The 24,117-nt window shown below is 38.1% G+C and overlaps 1 protein-coding gene across 6 annotated transcripts in view; it reads right to left on the reverse strand.

The window, feature by feature from the left end:
• Astn2 (astrotactin 2) overlaps nucleotides 1–24,117 on the reverse strand; it is a 1,002,270-nt gene that overhangs the window by 583,630 nt on the left and 394,523 nt on the right. For all 6 annotated transcript variants that reach the window (XM_031377658.1, XM_031377656.1, XM_031377657.1 and 3 more), the window contains one exon: nucleotides 22,196–22,342. In XM_031377658.1, coding sequence (XP_031233518.1) covers nucleotides 22,196–22,342 — 147 coding nt within the window. The remainder of the gene's footprint in view (nucleotides 1–22,195; nucleotides 22,343–24,117) is intronic.

Consider the following 24,117-nt stretch of genomic DNA (forward strand, 5'->3'; position numbering starts at 1 on the left):
AGCAATTGTATTTCGTGTAGACAATGAGTCTTCAATTTGCAAGACAGGGTAATCCTCCTTGGGAAACTGCAAAACATTAATTTCTGGCAGCATGTGTATAGTTGAGGATTGCAAAATCAATCATCAATGGGAGGAGAAGTCCTTGGTCCTGTGATCCCAGTAACTACTCCTCTTACAAAGTAATATTTCACAATATTTCCTAAGGTGACTTAGAGTCACCAAGGAGTGAAGGCTGTAGGAGTGACAGCAGATCCCAGGAAAGATGCCTGGTAAAAATTAGGATTAGCATATTTGGAAGGAAAACAGCTAAAATATATGTGGTTGGGGTGTGAATCTTTATGCAAGAGCTTCATGCAAACTCTTGAACCACTCTGCATCTGCCACATTAGCAATGTTCTCTGTCTTTTTTCTCTTGTTTCTGTCCTCATCTTGTGAGATGTGCTTTTCTCTGTTCTTCCCAAGGAGGCCACACACATGTCAACGGCTGTTGGCAAAGGCAGCTCACAACTGTGAGCACTAAGAATAACCATATTAGCAATTCCTCCCATATTTGTTTAATTGCTACACCGCAGGTTCAAACCAACCAACCGAATTAAACCCAGGGACCTATAAGCTATTTTTTTCTCACTTTGTGTGTGTATGAGTGTGTCCATGTACATGTATGCATTGTTATTTTCCTCTAGAGTTCTTGCCATCTACACTTTTCTATCATCTGGAAAGAGTTTCAGAGAAAAAGTCTAGATGTTGAAATCAGTAGAGCTAGATCCAAATGGGGTCCCTTCAACTCAGCATATGAATGACTATGGAAAATGATTCATATTTCTTTTCTCAGACTCTTCCTACAAAAGAGAGTGAAGGGCATTTACCATGCAGCATTTGCATGCATGCTATAGGGCTGTGTGTTCCTGACTTACTGAATGCATTTGTCGGATGGAAATGTGTACTGCTACTGATGGTGATCTTTAAATTACCTTAGAACTATATCACTAGAGGGGAGAATATTATTTGTATTCTCATTCTAGAGGCAATGAAACTGAGGGTTCAGGACTTCACATGTACATATTCTAAAATTCATAGTTACATTGCTGGAGATTACAAATTTTAGTGCATCTTGTAATAATAATAACAATGTTCAAGACTATTAGGCTTCCTACCATTCTTCTCAAAGAATTCAAGAAAAATCTGGTCACACACTACAAGAAATTTTCCATTTTGTTTTACTGTGCCTTTGTCAATAATTCACCTCATTCTCTAACCACTATACTTCTGAAGATGATGACTGAAATATAAATCATACTATGCTAGAATGAGTGCAAAGGGGTAGTAGGTGACATAACACTGTAATTGGTACTTAATATCTCCAAAGACATGTAATATTTCCACGAGATATTTTCTGGAAACTGGACAATAATTCAAATTAATGTTGAGCCTTAATCTAATTGTTTTATGATACTACAAAAGATTACATGAGGTAAAGCTTCCAAAAATCAGAGGCTTCAACAATCATGTTGATAGAACAGCTTTTACTGTCTGGCACAGATGAGAACAGCTGCCTAAAGATGTAATATTGGTACTTGGGGCAGCATAATAAAAGCGATCTGCCATTTATCCACTCTGCAGCATCCTCAGCTATCAGCTGTTCACCTGCTTAACCCTGCTATGAATTCTAGGAGTATTAAGGAGAGAAAGGATAAAAAATTTATTTGCAAATCAAACAGAAGACTCTAGGGCTCAAGTAGGGGTGCTTGTGGCTGCAGTCTTTGTTTCTAGCATACGATGCATGAAGAATGAATTTGTTCTTTATGTTCTCAGAAAGACTTGGTAAGGGACAGATTGAGAGCATCCAGCTTTGCAACCACCTGGACCAATGCTTCTCCAGCCCTGTCATTCTCCATTTGTTCTCCTTCATACCCACTACCTCTCTTGGTAAGCCTTGGGGCTCTTGTTCTACGAAATGGGACAGTAACAAGTATCACATACCTCTGTGCATGATGTCTTACCAGGATGATTGTGATTAAAAAGAAAGATCAGTGACCCAACAATACTTAGCATCTTACTCATTATTGAAACATCCACACATAAAATATAAGTTTATAATGTATGCATAGGTATTCAGAAAAATCCTGAAAACATCTATACATCAAAGAGTAATCAATTTATCAGACAGGATATAGAAATATGAAAGAGGATGCATTTTATATGTAATATGTAATCCTTGCTAATATTTATCTCACTGTTTTGTAATAATAGTGATAATGAGTAACATTGTCCTATCTGGAAATCTGGGAAGGAATAAAAGTGAAGTTGAGATAAAGTTGTAGTATTGAGTACATGGTTAAGTGGCCGAGAAGAAATCATTTTCTTTTTTCGTTGCCAGAAGTATATCCCCAGGCTGCTGTTATAATGATGGGAGGCAATGCCAGTCAAGCCTCAGGGACTAATGGCACATTTTCTTTCTCTCACTAGTTATTTTCAGATTCTCACCTCCTTATCTTTGTCCACATATTCTGAAACATCCAGAGCCAGGAACTATATCTATTTTCACTAGACTATGTAAGGGCAAATTTTTCATTTAACCTACAAGTGACCTATTGTGATAGCTAATATTGATTGTCAATTTGATAGGATCCCCTAACAATCAGAAAACCCTCTGAGCATGTCTGTGGAGAAATTGTTACATTATGCTAATTATGGTGGAGGAGATTAAGTTACTTAGGGTAGGGAGATGCATTCTTGGCTTGCAATCATGGACTGAACATAAAAGGAGAAATTATGAACAACCATACTTCTGTTTCTTCATGGTAACTGCAATGTCTCAACCACCTGTCCCCATGCATTCTCTGCTATGATGGGACCTACATACCCTCAAACAGTGAGGCCAAGTAAACTCTTCCTTGCTTAAATTGCTTTTGTCACAGCAATAAAATAAGTAATTTAATTGATCTGATATCATCTCTGATGTCCTGGAAGATGCACCTTTCTCCTTACTACAGTGTCATTTCCAAAGAATCTGAATTCCATACATGCTCACTGGTGTGTCCCATGAGACAAGATGGGGGCAAGATGTGGGCTTCTTCCATAAGAAGAAAATGAACTTTGCAGGAGAACCATATCCAACACATCTTTGACAGAACATCTTTTATTATAGTGTTTAGCACTTGGCAGACAATCATTAAAACATTTTGAATGAATATCTGAATGACAAATGGTGCCTCCAGCCCACTGTCTGAAAAGTACCGCCTTAGATATTATCAAATGGAAGCAAAAAAGGCAAATTGCTTAGCTCCCCACCCATATTCTCTCATGGGCTTCAGTATTAACACATACATGTACCTTAATATCCAAAACCATACTTCATTCTGCAGAAACAGCTATTCAGGATTCTGAAATCACCCAGAACTATATCATATATGAGTGAGTTTATTGCCCATTTTGTGTTTCCACATACTCTGAAAATTATTAGGAAATTAATACTTCTCTTTTCCAGAACTATTTTCAATAAGAATTATGTAAATGTGTGGAATATTTTTAAGAGCAGGTGGCACTCACTTATACTATGCCTTCATGTATGTACATTTTCACTTCTATATCATAGATAAATTAGTTAAAGATAATAAATAAGTGCCTTTGTATGCCTTGTCCAAGGTATGGAAATTTTGATACTGGAATCATGAGCTCCACACTCCAGGTTCTCTACTTCATCTCCTGTGATACTGAGAAGATAGCACAGTGTTGTGTTTAACTAATAAATGTACTTGTTTCAATGGTTAACAAATTTAACGCCACCATTTATGTGTCAGTCCTAGAATTCAGCAAGTAACAGGAAGGCAGTGTGTTTACCTATAGCAAATGTGTAGTGTTATATAGATGGGCATGATAAAAGTAGTTTCACCAACATCTACATGATTCCAAATATGAGCAAGTGCTCTGGAGGACAAAAGAAGCTGTGGGTACTAAGTCAGATTTGTGTGTGTGTGTGTGTGTGTGTGTGTGTGTGTGTGTGTAAATGTATTTATGTGTACATATGTGTGTCTCTTGCAAAGAATACATGGAAAGCAAAGCTTCTGAAATACAAAATAGACTGAGGTGTTTTCATTCAGAACTAACAGTATAGCATATGATTTTAACTAAACTAGCAGATTCCCAAGATTTGGGGTATATATTTATGCTTGTGCTTTCAAGTTTAATTGTCCATTTTGGGATGTTAGGGGTATTAAAGAATACACAGTTCAGTAGCCAGGCTATATTTTTGTATCTCCATATTGAACCCTATGATGTATACACCATTTACACAACAGGAATGGGCACTATGGAGTCCGCATGAAAGAATGAATAAAGTTAAGTCAATTTCACTTGTGTAAAGAACCAGTGGGTGAGTTCTTTTTCTCACTTTTGAATGCATTTAGATGATGAAGCTCAACTGTGATTTTAGAGTGAGAGAACAAATCCAAGGCAGGGTTGAAGAGCAGAAATATGGAATTAGGCAGCTAGTGTTCATGTTCTGGCTCTGCCCCTAACTAACAAAATGATAACTATCCAGAAAATGGGCTTTGGTTGCACGCCTATAAAAATGTGGCTAATGATCTCATAGGAATGTGGGAGGTAATATATGTAAATTCAATTTCTGTGTTTCAAGTTACTCACGTTTAATGTAAATGAGGCAATATATGTAAAGTGCTTAAAACACTACCTGACACATAATAAGTGCTTAATAAATGCTAGTGTTCTCAGTGCTGTTACTACCTACATATATTTGATAATCCTATCAAGAAATAAAAGAGAATACAACCCTTTTCAAATATAGTTTGGCAAAAACAAATACAATAACCAAGTCTCTTGCTTAAGCAACATATTAGCTCAAGATATTACAGCACAAACAAAAGCCCATTCTGTGACTCATTTCTACTTTGCTAATTGCCTGCTCCTGCTCTGGACCTCAGCCAGAAGTCAGTCTTTAGCCTTGCCATGGATATATTCACATCAGCTCATGTGTGTGTGTGAGCAGGAGTACACAGCCATTGCCATCTCTAAGGACTGCAAAGAAATGGCATTAAACGTGAGTGATTTGAAACAACTGAAATTTAATTAAAAACAAAATTAAAAGTTGTTCCAAGCCCGGCACTTCAGCCAGCAAGACTCAGAGGAAATTGGTAAGTACTGCTAATAGCTGGATCCAATTCACAAGCCTCCACAAAGAGTCAAAGGGAGCAGAGAAGATGCATAGCTTTTAGATGAAACAATTAAAAATCACTTCTGAGAAATAATCACAAACAGTATCCCAGGGTAAAAAAGACCATTAGTCAATGGTGTGTTTCTCTTGGATATCTTCATTTCCAATATGGGAAAGGGCACTGAGATTTCTAGGAGCATTCTCCATGGCACCACAGAAGGGCAGGGGATTTTAAAAATGGAATCGAGCAAGTTAGAGATGGTTGAATTCCTTTGAAGAGTATTTGGAACATACTGTCTAAAATTCTACCTGACCAAATTATTCAACCCTTGAAATTCTAGATATTCATGTGGCTTAGTATAATTCATTTTCTTCAAGGAATAGGCCTCTGAAGACCAAGGTCAGCTGGAGGGTGTCCACAAAGAAGGTTAAATGCACTGGGCACTCAATGAGATGGGTGGCAGTCTAAGCAGGGACTGCACATTTGGTCTGATTCTGAGACGTGGCATTTAAAAGCAGGTCCATGAAATTTCTGACTCTGAGGGAAGCATGGAGTTAGCTGGAGGATTTGAGCTATACCTACAAGAAGGAAGATGCAGGAAATGGTTGGAGGCAATAAGTAAGAGTGATGGGGAGAAATAAAGAACACATGACCAGAACTGGGATAGGAAAGCTTCCTATGAGCATTAACTCACAGGAGTTGAGTGGTGCAACTGAACTTAAATACATACAATCAGAACAGATGGTACATGTGCCTGACAATGCCCTGAGCTCTATCTCTCATCCTCAATTCTCTTGATCATATAAAGGCAACAAAGATTCTTCTTGTATAGAAGAGTGCATACTTTTTTTTGGAACATCTCTACAATCCATTTCATTGCATCAACACCAACTATGATGACCACATTATTCTAGCCTTGCAGCCATTCAGATGGCTTTAGACCTGATATTTCCTCTGCTTGGGCATGTTTCTCTTTTCACTCCTTGATATCTGCTTAAATGCTATTTCTTCAAAGGGGTCTTCCCCATGATACATTGGAAGTTCCAATGCTTTTCTTTCTCCTGGATTCAATTACAGTCACTGCTGCCACCGTTTACTTCACCACTTTGAAAATCTGCTTTAATTTTTCCTAGATGAGAAAGAAAGCAGCATGAGGGCAGGACCAGCTCGGCCTTCTGCAGGAAATCATCTGGATTACCCCACAACACACATAGAATGTTTAATACTTGAGCAAGTTTTGAATGACTAAATAAGGTATTAAAGGTTATATTCCTACCACACTGCCTGGCATTTCAGAAGCACATTATGAGTCTTATCAGTTCTTCTTTTTTTGTTTGTTTTTTTTTTGTTGTTTTTGTTTTTTCGAGACAGGGTTTCTCTGTGTATCCTTGGCTGTCCTGGAACTCACTCTGTAGACCAGGCTGGCCTCGAACTCAGAAATCTGCCTGCCTCTGCCTCCCAAGTGCTGGGATTAAAGGCGTGTGCCCCCACCACCTGACCAGTTATTCTTAAGAATATCAGACAATATGTTTATTTATGTTCCCAGTAGTGAGTGGATCTGTGTAGGGGTGAGGTGAAACGTAGAGGATTGAAAATAGGACCACAGGCTTCAAAATGCAAGCTTGGGATCTCTTCGGTGACCTTGAAACATGCACTATACCTTAGTATGTTCTTGTATCCTACATGGATCTTATCAGTGAGCACAGGGCATGAGGAAACCATGTAGTTTTGGGGGTAGATGCAATGGGTAAGTAGAGGGGTAAAGCTGAAGGTAATTTGCTTTAGGTCAAATCACTCTCATCTTGTCCTCAATTGCTTTCAGAGAGAAGCTTTTGTGTTTAGGTCACACCTATGATGTCTAAGAGGCATTTTAGGACAATCTTGGTGGGAACATTTTTAGCTATCTCCTATCTTGGTCCTTACAGAGCTTGGAAATCACGATGCTCATGTTTACTTGACTTGTTAATATTTGGGGTATAAAAATAAAGTTGCAATAGTGACTATAATCACAGTAGTGCTGCTGAATATTTCAGACTTATCTTATAGGTTTATTTATCATCTTGAATGGGTGAATGGTTGCACAGATGCAGCTACTTCTCCACACTGAACCTGATGACAAAATGTGGTAGTTATACAATGGGAAGAAAAAAAAATCTGTGCTTGAAGGTAGTCTACTTTTAGTATGAAAACATTTTATAAGAGAACATCATCAGCCTTGGGGTTTAAATTCATAGGATGTTTTGGGGGGGTCCAGAACAAGGAAGCCCCCTGTGATCTGAGAATCACAGAAAGTTGTCTACAGAAGTCCCACGTGAGCTGCATGTGGAAGATGGTGTCTAGGTGAAGTGTAGGGACTAGCAGATTGATGGAGGAGAAAAGTACTATTTACAAAAGAGAAAAAGAGAACCCAAGCTTTCAGGAAATATCCATTGTATGCAGCTGGAGTGTGTGAAGCAAAGCATTATGTGTAGAATAATCACAGAAGAAACTGAAGATGATTTCCTGCTCTAATAGTCTATAATTTAGAAAATTGCCCAGCTAGTTTCTTGGCAGTATGCCCACCATGTGTCTTCACCCCTGTGCCTATATGCTCCCTTTTAAGGTGGTAGAAGCTGCCATTTTTAATTGATTCCATATTTCAAAAATGACATCAGGTCCTTAGGTCTCCTCTTAGGCTTCTGATTCTAAAACAATACCTGTGCCCAGCCCACTAGTGCTGAATTTATGTCTCTTCAGGAAGTATCCAACTCTGGAAGTTCATATTCCTGGGTCAGGTCAGCACCTGTGCAGTTTCTGAGGACTGAAACTTCTCTCCATCCTCTAACTTGGTCCAAATACTATATGGTTAGATAATATTCCAACCCTTCAAATATTCAGCAGAGCAAACTTCAATATCTCACAAATTAATTTTGCTCACTCACTACACTGACATCTTTTACTAATAATTTTCAACCAGACAGGGCTTTAAAGGTCCTAATACTATATGTTCTTCATAGTTGCTTACATTTTCTCTTTGTCTTGCCTTCACTCATTTCCTTCTAATGTGGTCAAAGGGTTGGCATCTGATTTTTGATCTTGTATAAGAAAAATGGTGCATGAATGGAATCAATAATAGCAGATGCTTGAATCTATCTCACCATAGGCCTGGCTCTTGCAGCTAGTGACCATGCATTCTTGGCAATTATATTGAATTTTGGTACGTTTGGATCCTCATATTTCCTGAGGACAAGGCTGGAGATAGGATTTGAAGCTGCAGACTCTAGCATTTGTGCTTTAAATTTTGACTACCAACCTAACAGCCGACAAAAAAGAAATTATTCAATCTGCCTTTCTCTTCCATTGGACATGAATTTACAGTTATGGGGGAGGAATTTAAGGCCTTGCACATGCTAGGCAAGGATATTACCACTAAGCTATATTTCAAGACTTTTCTTGGGATTCTTACTCTGATACCTAGATGCTCTGGGCCTCAAAAATCAAGGCACATGCCATATCTGCTATGGCTCTTCTCCCTCTGGCCCTTTAAATGCAACCAGTTTGATATTTCATTGGTCTAGCTCTAGTTGTATAGCACTCTCTGATTTGAATTCTAGGCTGTGATGCTCCTATTCAGACATTATCACATAGAACAATTACAACAACATCCTGTTGGCAGAACTGCTACCTTCAAATTTTTATAGTTCTCAAGCCCCTTTTACACAGTGGGCAGTTGGTACGCTAACCTTAGGAATTTGGGGCTTTGTATGAAAGAAGTAATCTCTCTGCCTTTAACGTAACATTGTTAGAAACAAGTTGCTAAATATTATATATAATATATATATATATTCTAAATAAGTGTACTCCTTAGAGTTGTTTATTATGTCTGTCCCCAATTCACAGGTGAAGATAATCCTAACCTAAAGCAATTAAATTACTACCTGAAGGCTATATAGCTATAAACATTTATACCCATGTACTAAATGCAGGGAATATTATTCTGTAGCTTCGACTTAGCCAGATTATGTAATAAGTAAATAACAGTTGATCAGAAAAAGAAGTTCAGATCATTTAACAAAGGAAGCCAACTTAGAATAGGGGAGTGGTGATGATGGCTAATATAAAGTAATATCGTCAGTGCTTCCTGTTTGCAGAATATTGTACTGACCCCTTTCCTCTTGGACTGTGAAAGGCAGTCTGTGTTCTTGGTGGAGGGAGGCTTACTCCTCAGACTCAGAAGAAAATTCTACAAGAGATGGTATAGTAAGCTACGCCAGCAGACATAAGTCTGCTGACACCATGAGCCCTCATTCCATTATCCTGTGGCTAGACAAAGCCCTGGCTCCCAGCATTCTGTCTGGATTCAACCCACAGTCATCTGACCATAGCAAGATATACCATGCCCCACAGTTACCTGGGAGGAGAAAGGTAGCACAACCCACTATAAAAAGAGTTGTTTCATCCCTCCCCTCTCTCTCTCAACCGCTTATTGCTTATTCTTGTCTTTACTCTCACCTCTTACTCCCTCTCTCTCCCTCCCTTCCCCTGCTCTCCACGTGGCCATGGCCAGCTCTACTTTTCTTGTCTCTCTCTCTCCACGTGGCCATGGCCAGTCTCTACTTTTCTACTCTGTCTTCTATTCTGTCTGTCTGTCTGTCTGTCTATCTCTTTCTCTTTCTCTCTCTTTCTATCTGTCTCTGTCTCTCTGTCTCTGTCTCTGTCTCTCTGTCTCTGTCTATCTGTCTCTGTCTCTGTCTCTGTCTCTGTCTCTCTCTCTCGTGTGTGTGTGTGTGTGTGTGTGTGTGTATGTGTGTATGTGTGTCTCCCTCTCTCTCTCCTTTCTGAAATAAATGCCTTAAGACCATGGATTGCCTAATCAGGCTTTCCTCTAAAGAGCTGCTTTTCATCCACAGGGAAGGACTCATGCCCTGAGCCAACAGGGGAACTAACACCAGGGCGAGCTTTATCACCTTTCCCTTTACTCCCTTTGGACCAGGGTGGACTGAGCTGCCATAGGGGCCCCCAATATGTCCTCAGCTCTTCTGCAGTGTCCAGTGAAATTCTGTAATGCCCAAGAGCTAGAACCTGTCATCCTTGGCCTCTGTGAGGCCCAGGGACCACCAGGACTGTCCCCTCTCCACTACCCTCCATGGACTGGGATAGTGGCTCACCACAGCCATTTGCCCACCTGCCTGGTGTAGAGAGCACTCCACAGTCTCCCGTGTCCACCCTCCCAAAAGTACCAGAGCTCTGGCAGGACACTGGGCAGGACACTGGTGTCCCTTTCCAACACCCTTATTTTTTCCCACCTCCTGGTGGCAGTGCCCAATCTGTTATCTCATTTAATTCATTTAATTCATACAATTCTACAGAACAAGAAAATGAACTAAATAAGAATAAGAAATGAACTAAAGTATAAGTATCATTGATTACATCAACAAGGTGAGAAATCCTACTGCTGGGATTTGAATAAAGATATGTCTAGGTGCCAGGCTGTGGTGGCACTGCCTTTAATCCCAGCACTTGGGAGGCAGAGGCAGGTGGATTTCTGAGTTTGAGGCCAGCTTGGTCTACAGAGTGAGGTCCAGGACAGCCAGGGCTATACAGAGAAACCCTGTCTCAAAAAAAAAAAAAAAAACACACACACACACAAACACACACAGCCAAAAGTGTATGTATGTGTGTGTGATCTTTGTGGTATGTGAGTAAATGTTTGCCTGAATTTCTGTATATGTACTTTTGTGTGCCTGGTGCCAATGAAAGCCATCATGTGGATATTGGGAATTGAACTTTAGTCCTCTGAAAAGGAGTTAGTGATTTTAACAACTGATCCATCTCCTCATCTCCTCTCTCTCTCTCTCTCTCTCTCTCTCTCTCTCTCTTTCAGTGTGTAAGTGTAATGTGTGCAAGCTGGAGGCTGGTGTCAGGTATTACATTTCTAGCATGTTTTACTTTATTTTTTTCTGAGAGAGTCTCCCAGTGATGGTAGAGGTCATTGATTTTGTTAGACTTGCTTGCTAGTCAGCTCTAGAGATCTTTCTGTCTCTGCTTCTCCCTCAGTTCTTGTTACAGATGCAAATAATCATGCCTGGTTTTTATATGTGAGTGTTAGGGATCCAAACTCAGGTCTTCATAGCAAATTGTCAGTCACCTTATCCACTATGTCATCATCTTCCTGGTTCTTCCTTTTCAAAAGTATTTTATCATACATAAATTGTACACAGGAATAGGTTTCATCATGACAATTTCATGCCTGTACATACTTCTTCACATACTCCTTTACTTTTGTGTGGCTCTCACATTTTTCTCTCCCTCTACATCATCCATTTAAACCAAGATAAGTCTACTGGCTATATTGTAACCATTTTTAGGCTAGAACTTGGATACTGTGCCTGTGTATTACCTCTCGTGGTCAAACACATGACTAACATTAGAAAGATCTTAGATCTGCGATCTGGAACTATAAATACAGGGCTTCCCTTTCAGGCTGACCCTCTCCTGAGCTTCCACTTGCACTCACATGGAGCTCCAGCCTCCATACGTTTTATTTTTAACCTGGGCTTACCACACCTTCCTTCACGTTGTCCCCTTTAGCTGGAAGATCATTTATCTTGTCCTTGCCTTTCTCACCTCATTCCTAAAAGAAATACAGGTCTTCTCCCTAAGTCCCTAACCTTCTCATTTCAGTTTATGGGATAGGACCCAAGTACCTCTGTCTAAGGGTAAATAACCACCCTTCTCTCCAACCATGCTGAATCTGTTATTGTGCCCCACTGGTTTCAGGTTAGTCAGTTGTTATAATCTAAAGATGTCTTTCCCAATGCCCACCAAATGGATGATATCATTGAGGGTAGCACTTACTGACCAAGTATTTTTGAGAATTTTCATGCATTTCCCAAATTTATATTTATCACTCCCCTGTAAGGGAGGAATTAATGATTTGATTTTTACGGACAATGTGAGTGTGACTAAAAGTATCAAGACTCAAGACACATATTCAGTAAGTGGGAGGGTATAGATTCAAATCCAATGCATGGGTTTTTACTCTGTAGCTCTTCACTTCACCACCTCACCCACCTTTAATGTTTGTTACATTTGAACTTTTCCCAGAATTTGATTTCTTATCCTGAGCTCAGTAAATGTCAGATTCACATTTGAAAGTATGAAATTACCGAAAAAGTTCAAATGTGAAGCAGAGTTAAAATAAAGGAAGGCATAGCCATGAGCATCATGGGTAGCCAATGACTGAGAAGTAAGTCTGATAATCAGATGCCCAGGGCATTAGCAAAGATTCCAGGAATGACTAAGAGCTTCAGGGAATCCTAAGGCTGAGCAGCTGAAGATATATTTGCTTTAGATATCCCAAAGGGGACAGCTGAGGAACAAAGCAAAATAGCAAGCCTTTCCTGGGTATTGAGATCTGGGTGGGGGATGCACAGGTTGTAATTATTCCTCTCACTTTATAATCTCCCCGTGAGAACAGTGCACGCTTCCTCCTCCCATACTCTCACTAGCAATGAGGATGCTGACGGTCCCTTGGCATCTGGAGCTGAGATCTAGAGATGGGGATATATCTTCCCCACCACAGTCACTTCCCACAACTTTCTTTTTCATCCAGACAGCCTTGGGAGCTTGCAGTCCCCAGAGGAACTTGGCCATGATCCTTCTAAGCTTTCTTCAAATGGCAACTTGTGGGCTGTGGGAAGTTTGTTCAGCTGCCTCTGCTCTCGGCATCTACACCAGGGACTGTCTGACTACACGGATTGACTTGAACCATCTTGAAGAGACAAGACTAGGAACACTAACATGATACTAGCAGGAGATTTTACTCCTCATAGCATAAATGAATATTTTTAAGTTGACCAAGAAATGTATATGTGTATGGAGTACAGTGTAAAACTTTAGCACATGTAAGTAATATATAGTGATTAATTCAGGGAAGTTATTACTTCAGATCCCTCACCAAAAACATTTATCATTTCTTTTGATTTAAAAATAGCCAACATCTTTTCTTTTAATCATTCTGAAAAATGGAATACATTCTTTCTAACCATGTTACTACAGTATGTTATAGGAAACTAGTGTAAAATCTTCCTGTCTAATGACACATTCATATGCAATGAGCAATCATTTCTTATCATTCTGTCTGCCTTTCATCTCCAGATTTCAGTACCCAGTACTCTTCTCTTCTGTGAGATCATATATTTTTAGCTTCTATATGAGTGGGAAGATGTGTTGTTTGTCTTTCTGTGCCTAGCTTATTTTACATATTGTAACATCCTGCACGTTTTAAATTCTAGTGTTTCTCCTACTTTCAAAATGACTAACACATAGTGGATTCTTGGATGTCTCCCATAATTTACAATGAAGATACTGTGGTCTCTAAAGTAGACATTTGCCCAGAGTTATGAAGTACTTATGGAGGTACAGAGTTGACCATGGTTGACCTTTTCTTAGTCATTGAGTCATGATTCCTGAAGCTTGGGGTGGTGTTATAATATATGCAAGGTCTCAAAAGGAATGAGGCAGCATTGGATTTAGATCCCACCTCTTCTTAGGTTATATAACATACTTGACTTTACTATGTATTCCCTCCATTTTGTCATTAGTAGCCCATTCCTGCATCATTGCTAGCAAATTATATATATATATTAATGTGAAATTGTTTTCTCTGTATGTATGATGCAAAAGGAATTAAATGATGTCCTTATTGTCATATGACCTATGTAGGAACCTTACATTATAAGTGAACATAGTTTATAAGGTAACATAAGTAAACGAGGCAATGCTTTGCAAAGCATTTAGCAGAGGGAAAGGTGCTTAACAACATATCTGTAAAGATTCTCATTACTAGTGCTATTGTTATTACAATTATGAAGACATTTCCACACAAGGCCTATACAAATGCAGGGACATGTCCTTTCCCCTTACTGTGAAGCATGCCATGAACCATACTCCACTAGGCAAGCTACAGTGGTTTAAGATGTTGCTTGGATAACATATACTATGAGCACCTTCCTCAGCAGCAGCATTTATAGCTTAGTGATTTTACCTATCCTTCATGTGCTCCTTCACAGCATTCAGTCAGATACATCATGGTAGGACTTATACACTGTATTTCATATTGATATTGCCTCTAAACTGGGAGATGCCAGAGTTTGATTTTATTCACAGCTTCATCTCTAGTATACGCCACAGAGAAGGTGATATGCAACAAATGTGATGACCAGAGGGAAAGTAAGAGAATGAGGAGAGGAAGGGGGAAAGAAGAGGGGAATCGTGTATAATAATCTGAATGAATAAAGTAACAGTGATCATCAGGACTTTAAGAACTTGGTTTATTCTTTCTAGGTGAGAGAAAGTAAGCTCTCCAACATTTTTTTTTAATTACCCAGTTTTATGCACGAAGACTCTATGCCAAGCTTTAAATTGTGGTTATAAGGAGGAAAAAGATAAACAAGTAACAAGAAGAGACATCATTCTGTCAGTCATACTCCATCTCAGAGTTGGCAAAGAGAATTAAAAAACATCAGGTGACTGACACTTTCTCTAATCAGAGTGTCCTAAAACTATGTTTAGAAGAGTCAAGGGGAAGTTGGTTGGTGTTATAATATATCCAAGGTCTCAAGGGAAGGAGGCGTCATTGGGTTTTGATCCCGTCTCTTCCTGGGTTACTCAACATACTTGACCTTGCTATGAGTTACCTCCATTTTGTCATTCAGTAGCTCATTTCTGAATCATTTGCAAACACCAAACTACTAATGGTACCTTCTACCCATAGGGAATTGATCTCCATCTCAGGCGAGCTCCCAACCCACTTTCTATTCTTGCAGTCTAAAATGAAATGAAGCCTTATGTTCAAAACAACAGGATAGAATTTTACTATCCTTTGCAATCACCCTCTGTCCCCGACTTCCTAGGAACATTTTTTTTTTAACTCAGTCTGCTATCAAAACACAGAAATTAGTCTTTAATTGTGGACGTCAAACACAGTTTTATCCTTTGTAAGGAAGGAAATTAGTAACAATTCATTCTGGTTGGAAGCCAAGCTAACATCTTAGCATAGAGTGTCATTAAGACTCTCAATCCCACTGGCTGTTGTGATAGCTATAAAGGCTTGAACATGTTCAGCTGCTTAGAGTGGTTTTCCTAGATTTGTTCTTCCCCAGGCCCCTTGTCACGTTTAACTCTGAGATCAGTTACTATTTAAAGAAGAAATGACTTGAAGTGTATTTTTTCCTTCTACGGTTTAGCAAATTTAGTCTTTCTTAATGAAGAGGTTTGCAAAAAAAATGAGTCCACTCTAGGAGGCATCCAGAGCTCCCAGCATCAGTGCCAAGCCGTTGCTGAGCAAGTTGCCCATTAATATAAAAATAAGAAAGAGGAGGAAAAAAGCTTTCACAGTTTATAATTATATTACCAGTTTCATTATAGATCTCATATTAATTCTAACTGAAACCTAGCCTTGCCTTCTTTCTGTACATGCTCACGTATAGTTATTAAGTCTGGGTTGAAGTTCAACTTCTGCTTGGTTTCAGAATATTAATATGGTTTATTGGTATTTCATTGCCTCCTCCCCCATGGGCATACTGAATCTCAGTTCAATTTATATTCTTTCCCTCTTTCTGGGCTCTGAGATAAACCTTGTTTCATTTTTGTGTCAGGGTTGGGGTGTGAGTTTGATTGGAGTTGCTTATCTTTGGGGATGAGTGCAGAAACTGTGGGGAGAGAAGTCAGTCACCGAAGAGGCAGCCTTAGATTTATGGCACTTAGATTCTTGGGGTTGTATCTTCTCAGGGCATCAGGATCGACCTGCCACTCCTGCAAGGTCTATTACATATTTACCATGTCAGAGTGTCCATTAGCCACTGTAATAGATTTTGGACAAGAATATCCTGTCTCCCTTGCCATGGGGAAATTTAAGTCTATTCATTATAATCACTTCATTTTTTTTCTTTTACACTAAGCAAATATTTCAGGGTAAGAGACACCTGTTCAGGTACTGTTTTAGGTACTAAACACAATGTATAAAACAAATCTTATTATCTTCTATGGCTTGCAACTGAGTAGGGCAGATTGAAATTAATCAAAGGATTATACAATTATCAATAAAAATGCTTTTAATAAAGGAAAAAGGAAGGCTGAAGGAGAACAATTAGCAAATAATCTGCAGCAGGCTGAGTTGGAAAGGGAAGTCAATTTACAGTTCTTCCGATGTGACACATTGGGGCAAGTAGGCGCAGCAACACACTCAACAGCCCTGAGATAAGCACCAGGGAGTATTTGAGAACTTGACCTCAGAGGGCCAGAAAGGGCATGTTCAGTCTTGATGATAAAAACCAATGGAAGTCATTGAATTGTTTTGTGAAAAGCATAATTTATAGAGATGTTTTTGCTAAAATCTAAAAGTTTTGAGTTTTAAAAACTGGAGTTTAGAGTCTAGTGTTAATACAAGAGACAAGGTGTTTTTTTAATTTTTAAAATTTATTCTTCTGTCATATGTTATATCAAGTGAGCATGTCATGTTAAGCTAGAGAAAGGTTTTGAGGGTAACACAGCCATTTCTGTGACACACAGGCAGTAGTAGTTTGGTATCTTTAGAAAGGCAAAAATAATACCGGTACATGGAATACACTGATGTTAAGAGTATCTTATGTGTATGTAATGAAGGTGGTATTTTAAAGAAAGGAAAGTCATTTGGGCTTTGAAATGGGAGGAGTGCATATCATTGAAGTGAGGAGCATTGTTTCTCACATAGAATAATTAAGAGGCCAGGGTTTGGAGAGCAGCAGCCAGAAACAAGACAGTCCACTTGTCTTAATAACATTAAGTCTGTGCAGATGAGTTAAGAATGAAAAAGGCAGGGGCCATATTGTGCTGCACTTCCACCAATTAACCTGTACCATGATGTGCCTTTGAACATCTGTGATTAACACTGAACATTTTAAAACAAAGCCTGGGATGAGTCCAGGGAGCAGGGTGCCTGAGGAACTACTTTCTAAAATAAATTGCTTGGCAGCTTGTGGCTAAGCAGTCACTTTCAGTGTGGTGTAATTTTCCCTTCTCAGGACTGAAAATACTCCTCCCATGAATTCAAATCACAGTAAACAAGCTGCAGCCAATTATGAACCTCGTCCTTTATTAAAGTCACGAAGCTGTGTGTTACCTTACTCTCTTTAATTCAAAGACAAAGCAGGCCATGGAGAGCAGAAAATTTCAGAGAGGATTCATTGTAAACGAATATGTATTCAAAAATATCCACAGTGTGGCATATCAATAAATTACAGCATCCTGATATGTGGGCATTTATACTTGATTTTCTAGGTTCAGAACAAACACTCAGACTTTAAATAACTCAGTCATAAGGAACAGAGGAAATTTGACAACTATCTTACTTCATCTAACAAAATGAGGTTAATAGTTCAAACTGAACTGAATAAAAAGTTTATTTTAACATAGGTATATTTCTATAATATTCATATTTGTATGTATTATAGTCTTATTCAAATCTCTCTAGTATGTTTGTGTATATGTTTGTGTTGGAGCTAAATTCATGACTTTGATTAGAAAAATATTCTATAGACACTTTGTCTCCCTAACCTCACATATCAGAATCTTTCATTATTTCTGAGACTCATCAAATTATAGGTGACAGGGATGAAATATTAAAGACAAAATAAACATATTGTAAAAAATATTCAAAATTGAAGTTGTTTGAAAATTTAAGTTCTGACAAAATGGTTTCTAATGAAACAGAATATATGTTTAACCCAACTCATGCCTTCTTCTCACTTCTATGACTTCATAGAATGGGGTCATCTCTTATCGCAGGTTCTCGGTGATGGTGACCTTGCAATGAGCCCCTTCTCATATTAAGGAAACGTTTTTACAACTACTAGAATTTATATAACTTATTGAGCCATTATCAGGTCTTCAGTATGCAGCTAAGTGCTTCATGGGCATTATTTCATTTATTCTGCACAATAATTTCAGGTGATAAATATGCTATTATCTCCAATTCATAGATAATGAAACTTAAGCTTATGAAGTTTAGGAAGTGGGCACAAGGTCACACAGTCAACAGCAGAGAAAGACTTTACCAAACCAAGCCTCCACTTTCCACACCGGGAGTTCTACTTTTGCTTTCTGAGATCCTCCTTTCAACACTGTTAATCTTTATAGTGGTTTCTTTACTGGAAGTTTGGTGAATGGTAATATATAGAACTGTGGTAAAAAAAAATTAAGCTTTTGTATTTTCTCCTCTTCTATATTGTATTTCTTCACTCTTTCTCTTAATCTTCCAGATATGCAAAATGAAGATGATAAATTTTTCCTTGAGATTTTGGTTCAAGAATGGAATGAAATCATCTCAGTTAATTGAGCTGTAGACAAATGAGACATACAACAAATATGCTTGGTAATTTTAGTTCCCAATATATACCCAATTCCTTATGAGGGAACCTACATAATAATAAATAAATATTAGTAATATTTATTAAATAATAAATATATTACTCATTCACATGTAGTCTCTTTTCTGGGTTTCCATATTGAATGAAAAACAATAAAAGCTTTGATGGAATCAAATGACATATAACTACAATATATTCAGGTAGCATTATTTGGAGGTCAAATATTATTGGAAGAAATAAGTCAATGCACAGGGAGTGTTCCCTTTCAAGATGCATATTGCCCCTTCTACTCTTTGTTTGCCTCCTAGTTGTCATAAAACAAGCAGTTTTGGTCTGCCACAACTTTGTACTATGATGTCACTGTTTTGCTAGCTACATGAAGCAATAAAGGCATATGTTCCTGAGTGGAAATTATAAAGCTATGAGCCACAAAATATCACTCATCCTTTAACTTATTACCTTAGACATTGGTTATGATCATGAAAAAATAAACACGCATCTTATCCCTCAAAATTCCATCAAGGCATGTAATTCTCACAAATAATAATACCCAGGCTCTACCTCCAGAATCTGGTTAACTCTTTCTTGAGGATTATTAGATATGTACACATGTCTTATATATAGCATCTGGAGAAAAATACTGAATTAGGTAAGCTTACATGCAGATTTGTTACTTTTCTTCAGTGTGTGTTAGTGGACAAAAGCCACCGTGGTCTTGAAGTAGTCCATGGGGGATGGTGTTGGGATGGGATGAGATTATAAAAGGCTTGGATAGAAACTGTGTCAGTATCAATTGCTCTTGCCAGCTGGGCTCTGGACAAGTGCTATGTCGTCTTGACCTCTTCCCCATAATGGGCACTAAGCATCATGTATAACTATACAGGAACACAGGGTCAGACTTCATTTTCTTCTGAAGATGGGACACATTACTCAGTCCCGACTAATATTTCAGTACCACAGGCATCTCAATGGATAATGTTGGAATAAAGCTCTCCCTATTGAGAAAGGTCAAACACCTTGGCAGCTGAGAGTCCTGGAGGACAGTGGGAAAAGGATAAAAGCTGCCATAGAAATATGGTTTTTAGGAGACCTGGTTTTTACTGGAGCTCCTTAGAGTTGTGCATGAGCTGTTCTCTTGACAAGATTCATAGTGCTTTTACTCCTATGTATCCAGCCATTTTAGGGAAAGGCTACACATAATCTAACTGTATAAACATATGTAAAATATTATTAAATTGTACGTCTGCTATCTGTATTTATGTGGTTATGATAGATCATTGTGCACTTATTATTATCAGTGCTAAATGATGACAGTAATCCAGGAAAATGGATATTATCATTGCTGCTTCCTCCTTCTCTTCCTAGGTAATAGCCTGCTTTCTTTAGGAACTACACTTAGTTCCCTGTTGTACCACACAGCACATAGAAGATTTATCTTTTCTCTTCTACACTCCAGGGAAGACTGAATTTTATTTATCAGTGAGTCCCTGTTCCTTATCTGTCATCTATGATTGGTAAGGACCATGCTGGACTATTATTGAAGGGATGAGATCAGTTAACACATGAAGATATTGAGAGAGAAAGACTGGAGGCTAACCTTGGAGAAACAGATACAAAGTTATCCTCATGATTTCAAGTACTGCCTGAACTTAGTATTCTTGATGAGAGAAGATGAATTATTATGGTGTGCTCATCTCTTGAATTGGAAAAGTCAGTTCCATCTGGTATGAGACCAAGTTCCAGGTTCTAAGTCATCTTTAATTTTTCCTCATAGGGAACAGTATTGTAATTTGGCCACAAATGTTCTCTGCATGTTTCTAGGTATCCCCTTAATTTTTGGCTTCCCCAGATAGATGCATGTTGTCTGAAAATTTGATAACCACCTAGAAGAAGAAGGTATCTCATTCACAGTATACCTACGAGTCACATAGAACTATCATCCCAATTTTTTATATATAAGACCCAGTCAATGAAAGGCAAAATAGATGAAACAACAAACCTTTGAAGTAAGTCTTGTATCATCTCTAAGCCTGGGTACATTGCTATCAAACTGTTTTACTCTAGTGTTGAGTATTTATCTTTTTTTTTTTTTAACACGTGTACAAACCAAGAACTAAAGCTTGGGTATCTCTACCTCCTAAAGTATAACATCTAATTGGTAGTGACTGGTGAGTGGTGATGAGTGTGTGTCTGGGTTTGGGGCAGGCCATTCACTGTGACTTTACTCAGTTCATGTTTGCCCTTCCTATAATTCCATCTTAAAAATTATGTTCTCTCTCTCTGTCTTTCTCTCTCTGTCTCCCTGTCTCTGTCTCTGTTTCTGTCTCTCTCTCTCTCACACACACACACAAACACACACATACACTGTCTTATATGAACATATAATTCAATAGGGATGAAACAGGAGATTTTTATACAACTTTGAAAAATAACTGACACTCATAAATTCTGTAGACTGGCAGACATAAGTATACTTTATCATCAACATAATTCAATTTGTATATATATTATTTTATCACCAACATAATTCACTTTGTGTATATGTTTAAAGTGTGAAAAACTAAATTGATTTACATTGGAGGGGAGAGTTTACAGGGCAGTCTTCTTGACCTGTTGTGGTTCCTCACAAAGAGATTCTGGACAAAGGGAATTGTTACCTTCAGTTTGTCTTTAGGTGTATGTACACAATGCTGATCCCACAAAGTGTCAGTGGATATCCTAAACCCATGGTCACATATATGTCCATCATTGAACTCAGTGGGCCACAAAGAAAAAAGACATGAATGGGAAAAGGAACTTGTAGGAAGGAAGCAGTTTGTCAGTAGTGGGAAGTGAGAGTAAATAGACTACATCTTATACATGAATAAAAATATTGAAGAATGTATTTTAACTATTAAGAACTAAAATGGAAATTAAGTAAAGTTGCGTGCTGTGGAATACCTTTTAAAAACACTCATGTAAAACTTTCGCACATTTGCAATAGCAAGGTGAAGAGAAAGGTTTGGGGAATATGGGTCTGCACACCCCACTGGAAGAAACAAACTACATGGACATTTTTAGAGGGCACTTTAACAATAGACATCAAGCATCTTAATCAGTTTCTTGGACATATTTTGCTAATGACCATAGTGACTACAATGTCTCATGAATTCAATTTAATTGGCTGAAGAATAAATGGTAGAATTTTCCAAGACACTTGTAAAGCACAGTTGTAGGGAACAAGATACGAACATTCCCAAAACCATTCAAAAATTCTAGTAAAACTCATAGGGTTTTCCTTGTCATAAGCTTTTAATTATGTAATACCACTTGCAGAGCATTTTTAATTTGTAACAGGATTGAGAATCTTGATCAAGCTCTTAGATTTTTTTTTTGAAGGAGCCTGAACCTTCTTCACTACTTTTTTGAAATCCTCCTTTAGCTATCCTTATACACTTAATAAAAGTATGCTTTAATTTAATTTAATTCTAATAATCAGGCATTTAAAGTAATAAGTGTTTCTAGAGCCATGGTATGCCCCTTTGTTCCTGTACAGTACATTAAAGAATTCTGAAGTTATGCCATGCATGCTGATATAGACCACTGCTGTACAAGGTGATAAGTAATCGTGGATTATTGTGAATGCTGGGTTCTTACCATCTGCAATGAAGTGTTCAGGCACATGCAAAGTCACCTTCACAGTAAGTGGACAAGACATCTGGTTGCCACACACCATAGCCAAGATGCAGGAGCTCACAGCAATCAGTGTTAAGGCTGTCTTGTTCACAGGGCTTTTCAGTAAACCTGGAAAACACATACATAAAAATATAATTCTGTCAGGTGAGGACATAGGGGTATCATGGAGGTAGTGGATCCTATGGTACCCTAGTGTGAATATTAGCCAAGAAGAAAAAGAAAGGAGGGAGGAAGGGAAAGACAGAAAAGAGGATAGTAAATTGGTTTGGTACTAAGTTGTTGGGTATTTGAGAAGATTTGAGGAAGAATTGGGATGTACATGATCATGCTTCTTTGTGGAAATGTGCAAAATTATAAAGAACAAAGAGTAATTAATAAAATATAAAATTACAGTCATGAAAGAGGATTGAGGGCAAATCATATTTTCCAACCTTTTATTAGGTTTTGTCTTAAACAAAATAGGTTTGATGCTTCTTTTGGTAAATACAAAAAGAAAAGAAAAAGAAATAAAGAAGACAAAATAGAAAGAAAAAAAGGAAAGGGAAGGAAAGGGAAGGAAGGAAACAAGGAAGGAAGGAAGATAAATCAGCTTCTAAAACTTGACAATTGTCCCATTCCAATTTAAATGGTCATTCTTGATAATAATGGTACAGTATTACACTCCCTTTACAGAGTAAATGAAAAGATATCATGTGGTTCCATTAACTAATAGGGAGCAGAACAAGTGTGTTCTTTAAGGACTATTCTGGATTCAAACTTCATTCTTACCCATTCCTATATCTCGGATTTAGAATGTTACCAGAAGGCCCAGGTAATGGAAACTTGATTCACCCCAATGCATCTAGGTTCCAAAGTGAGATTAAAAATAAATAATGGGATTAAAAGTAGTCTGTATCCACTAATTGATAAATTATTCTACACATGAGTTCATGGTTGGAGAAGCTGCTAGGGGAGGTGAGGACCCAGGTACAGAAAACAGATCATGCAGTTGGAATGTGCTAGATGTTTCTTGTCTTTGGCCCCTTCTTTCCACTCCACTCTTCTCTTTGATTCTCAGCCACTATGAGATCCAGAAACAATGGAACTAAAGGAGTATCATCCAAAACCTCGGAAACCAGAGATTTATGTACTAGAATGAATACCCCACTCTTTAAGTTTATTGTAAAGCTGATCAATACATCCCTTACCAGCTGTTTGAATTGCTTCATTCTCCAGACCTCTATTTCAAGGGGTGCTTGATAGTTTGTGTCCCTTAACAAAAATAAGTCACTTGGGAAGAGGAATTCTCAATTGAAGAGTTTCCTCCATCAGATCATACTTAGGGCCTTCTGTAAAGATATTCTACATTGTTTATTAATAGATAAAAGTTTATTCTTGTTTATTAATAAATAAAGTTGTGTCATACAAGGATCAGTAGTTTTGAATTGTCTAAGGAAAACAGATGAGCAAACCAGAGAAAGCAAACCAGCAAAGAGTATACCCCCATGGGCTCTGTTTAAGGTCCAGGTTCCAGATTTCTACCTTGAGTTTTCCCCCTGACTTCCATTCATGATGGACTATAGCTAATAAATGAACTAGACTCTATCCTTCACAAGTTGTTTTTGTTCATGGTTTTATCACACCAACAGAATGTACCTGGGATACGTAGCATATATGCTGAGCATAATATCAAATATACCATAGGGTTGCCATGATGATTACATCATGGTACATATATAAAGGCTGACATAGATAAATATTTCATAGTCAGAAACTGTTTAACAATTTTACCAGCATGGATTGGAAACTTAATTTGTGAAACATGCATATCACAGAATAAGAATAGTCCCTGTTCAGGGCATTGGATATGGCCAGGACAGACAGAAAGTTGCTTTCATTGAGCA

This window comes from Mastomys coucha, unplaced genomic scaffold (genome assembly GCF_008632895.1).
Source record: "Mastomys coucha isolate ucsf_1 unplaced genomic scaffold, UCSF_Mcou_1 pScaffold18, whole genome shotgun sequence".
Classification (NCBI taxonomy): Eukaryota; Metazoa; Chordata; class Mammalia; order Rodentia; family Muridae; genus Mastomys; species Mastomys coucha.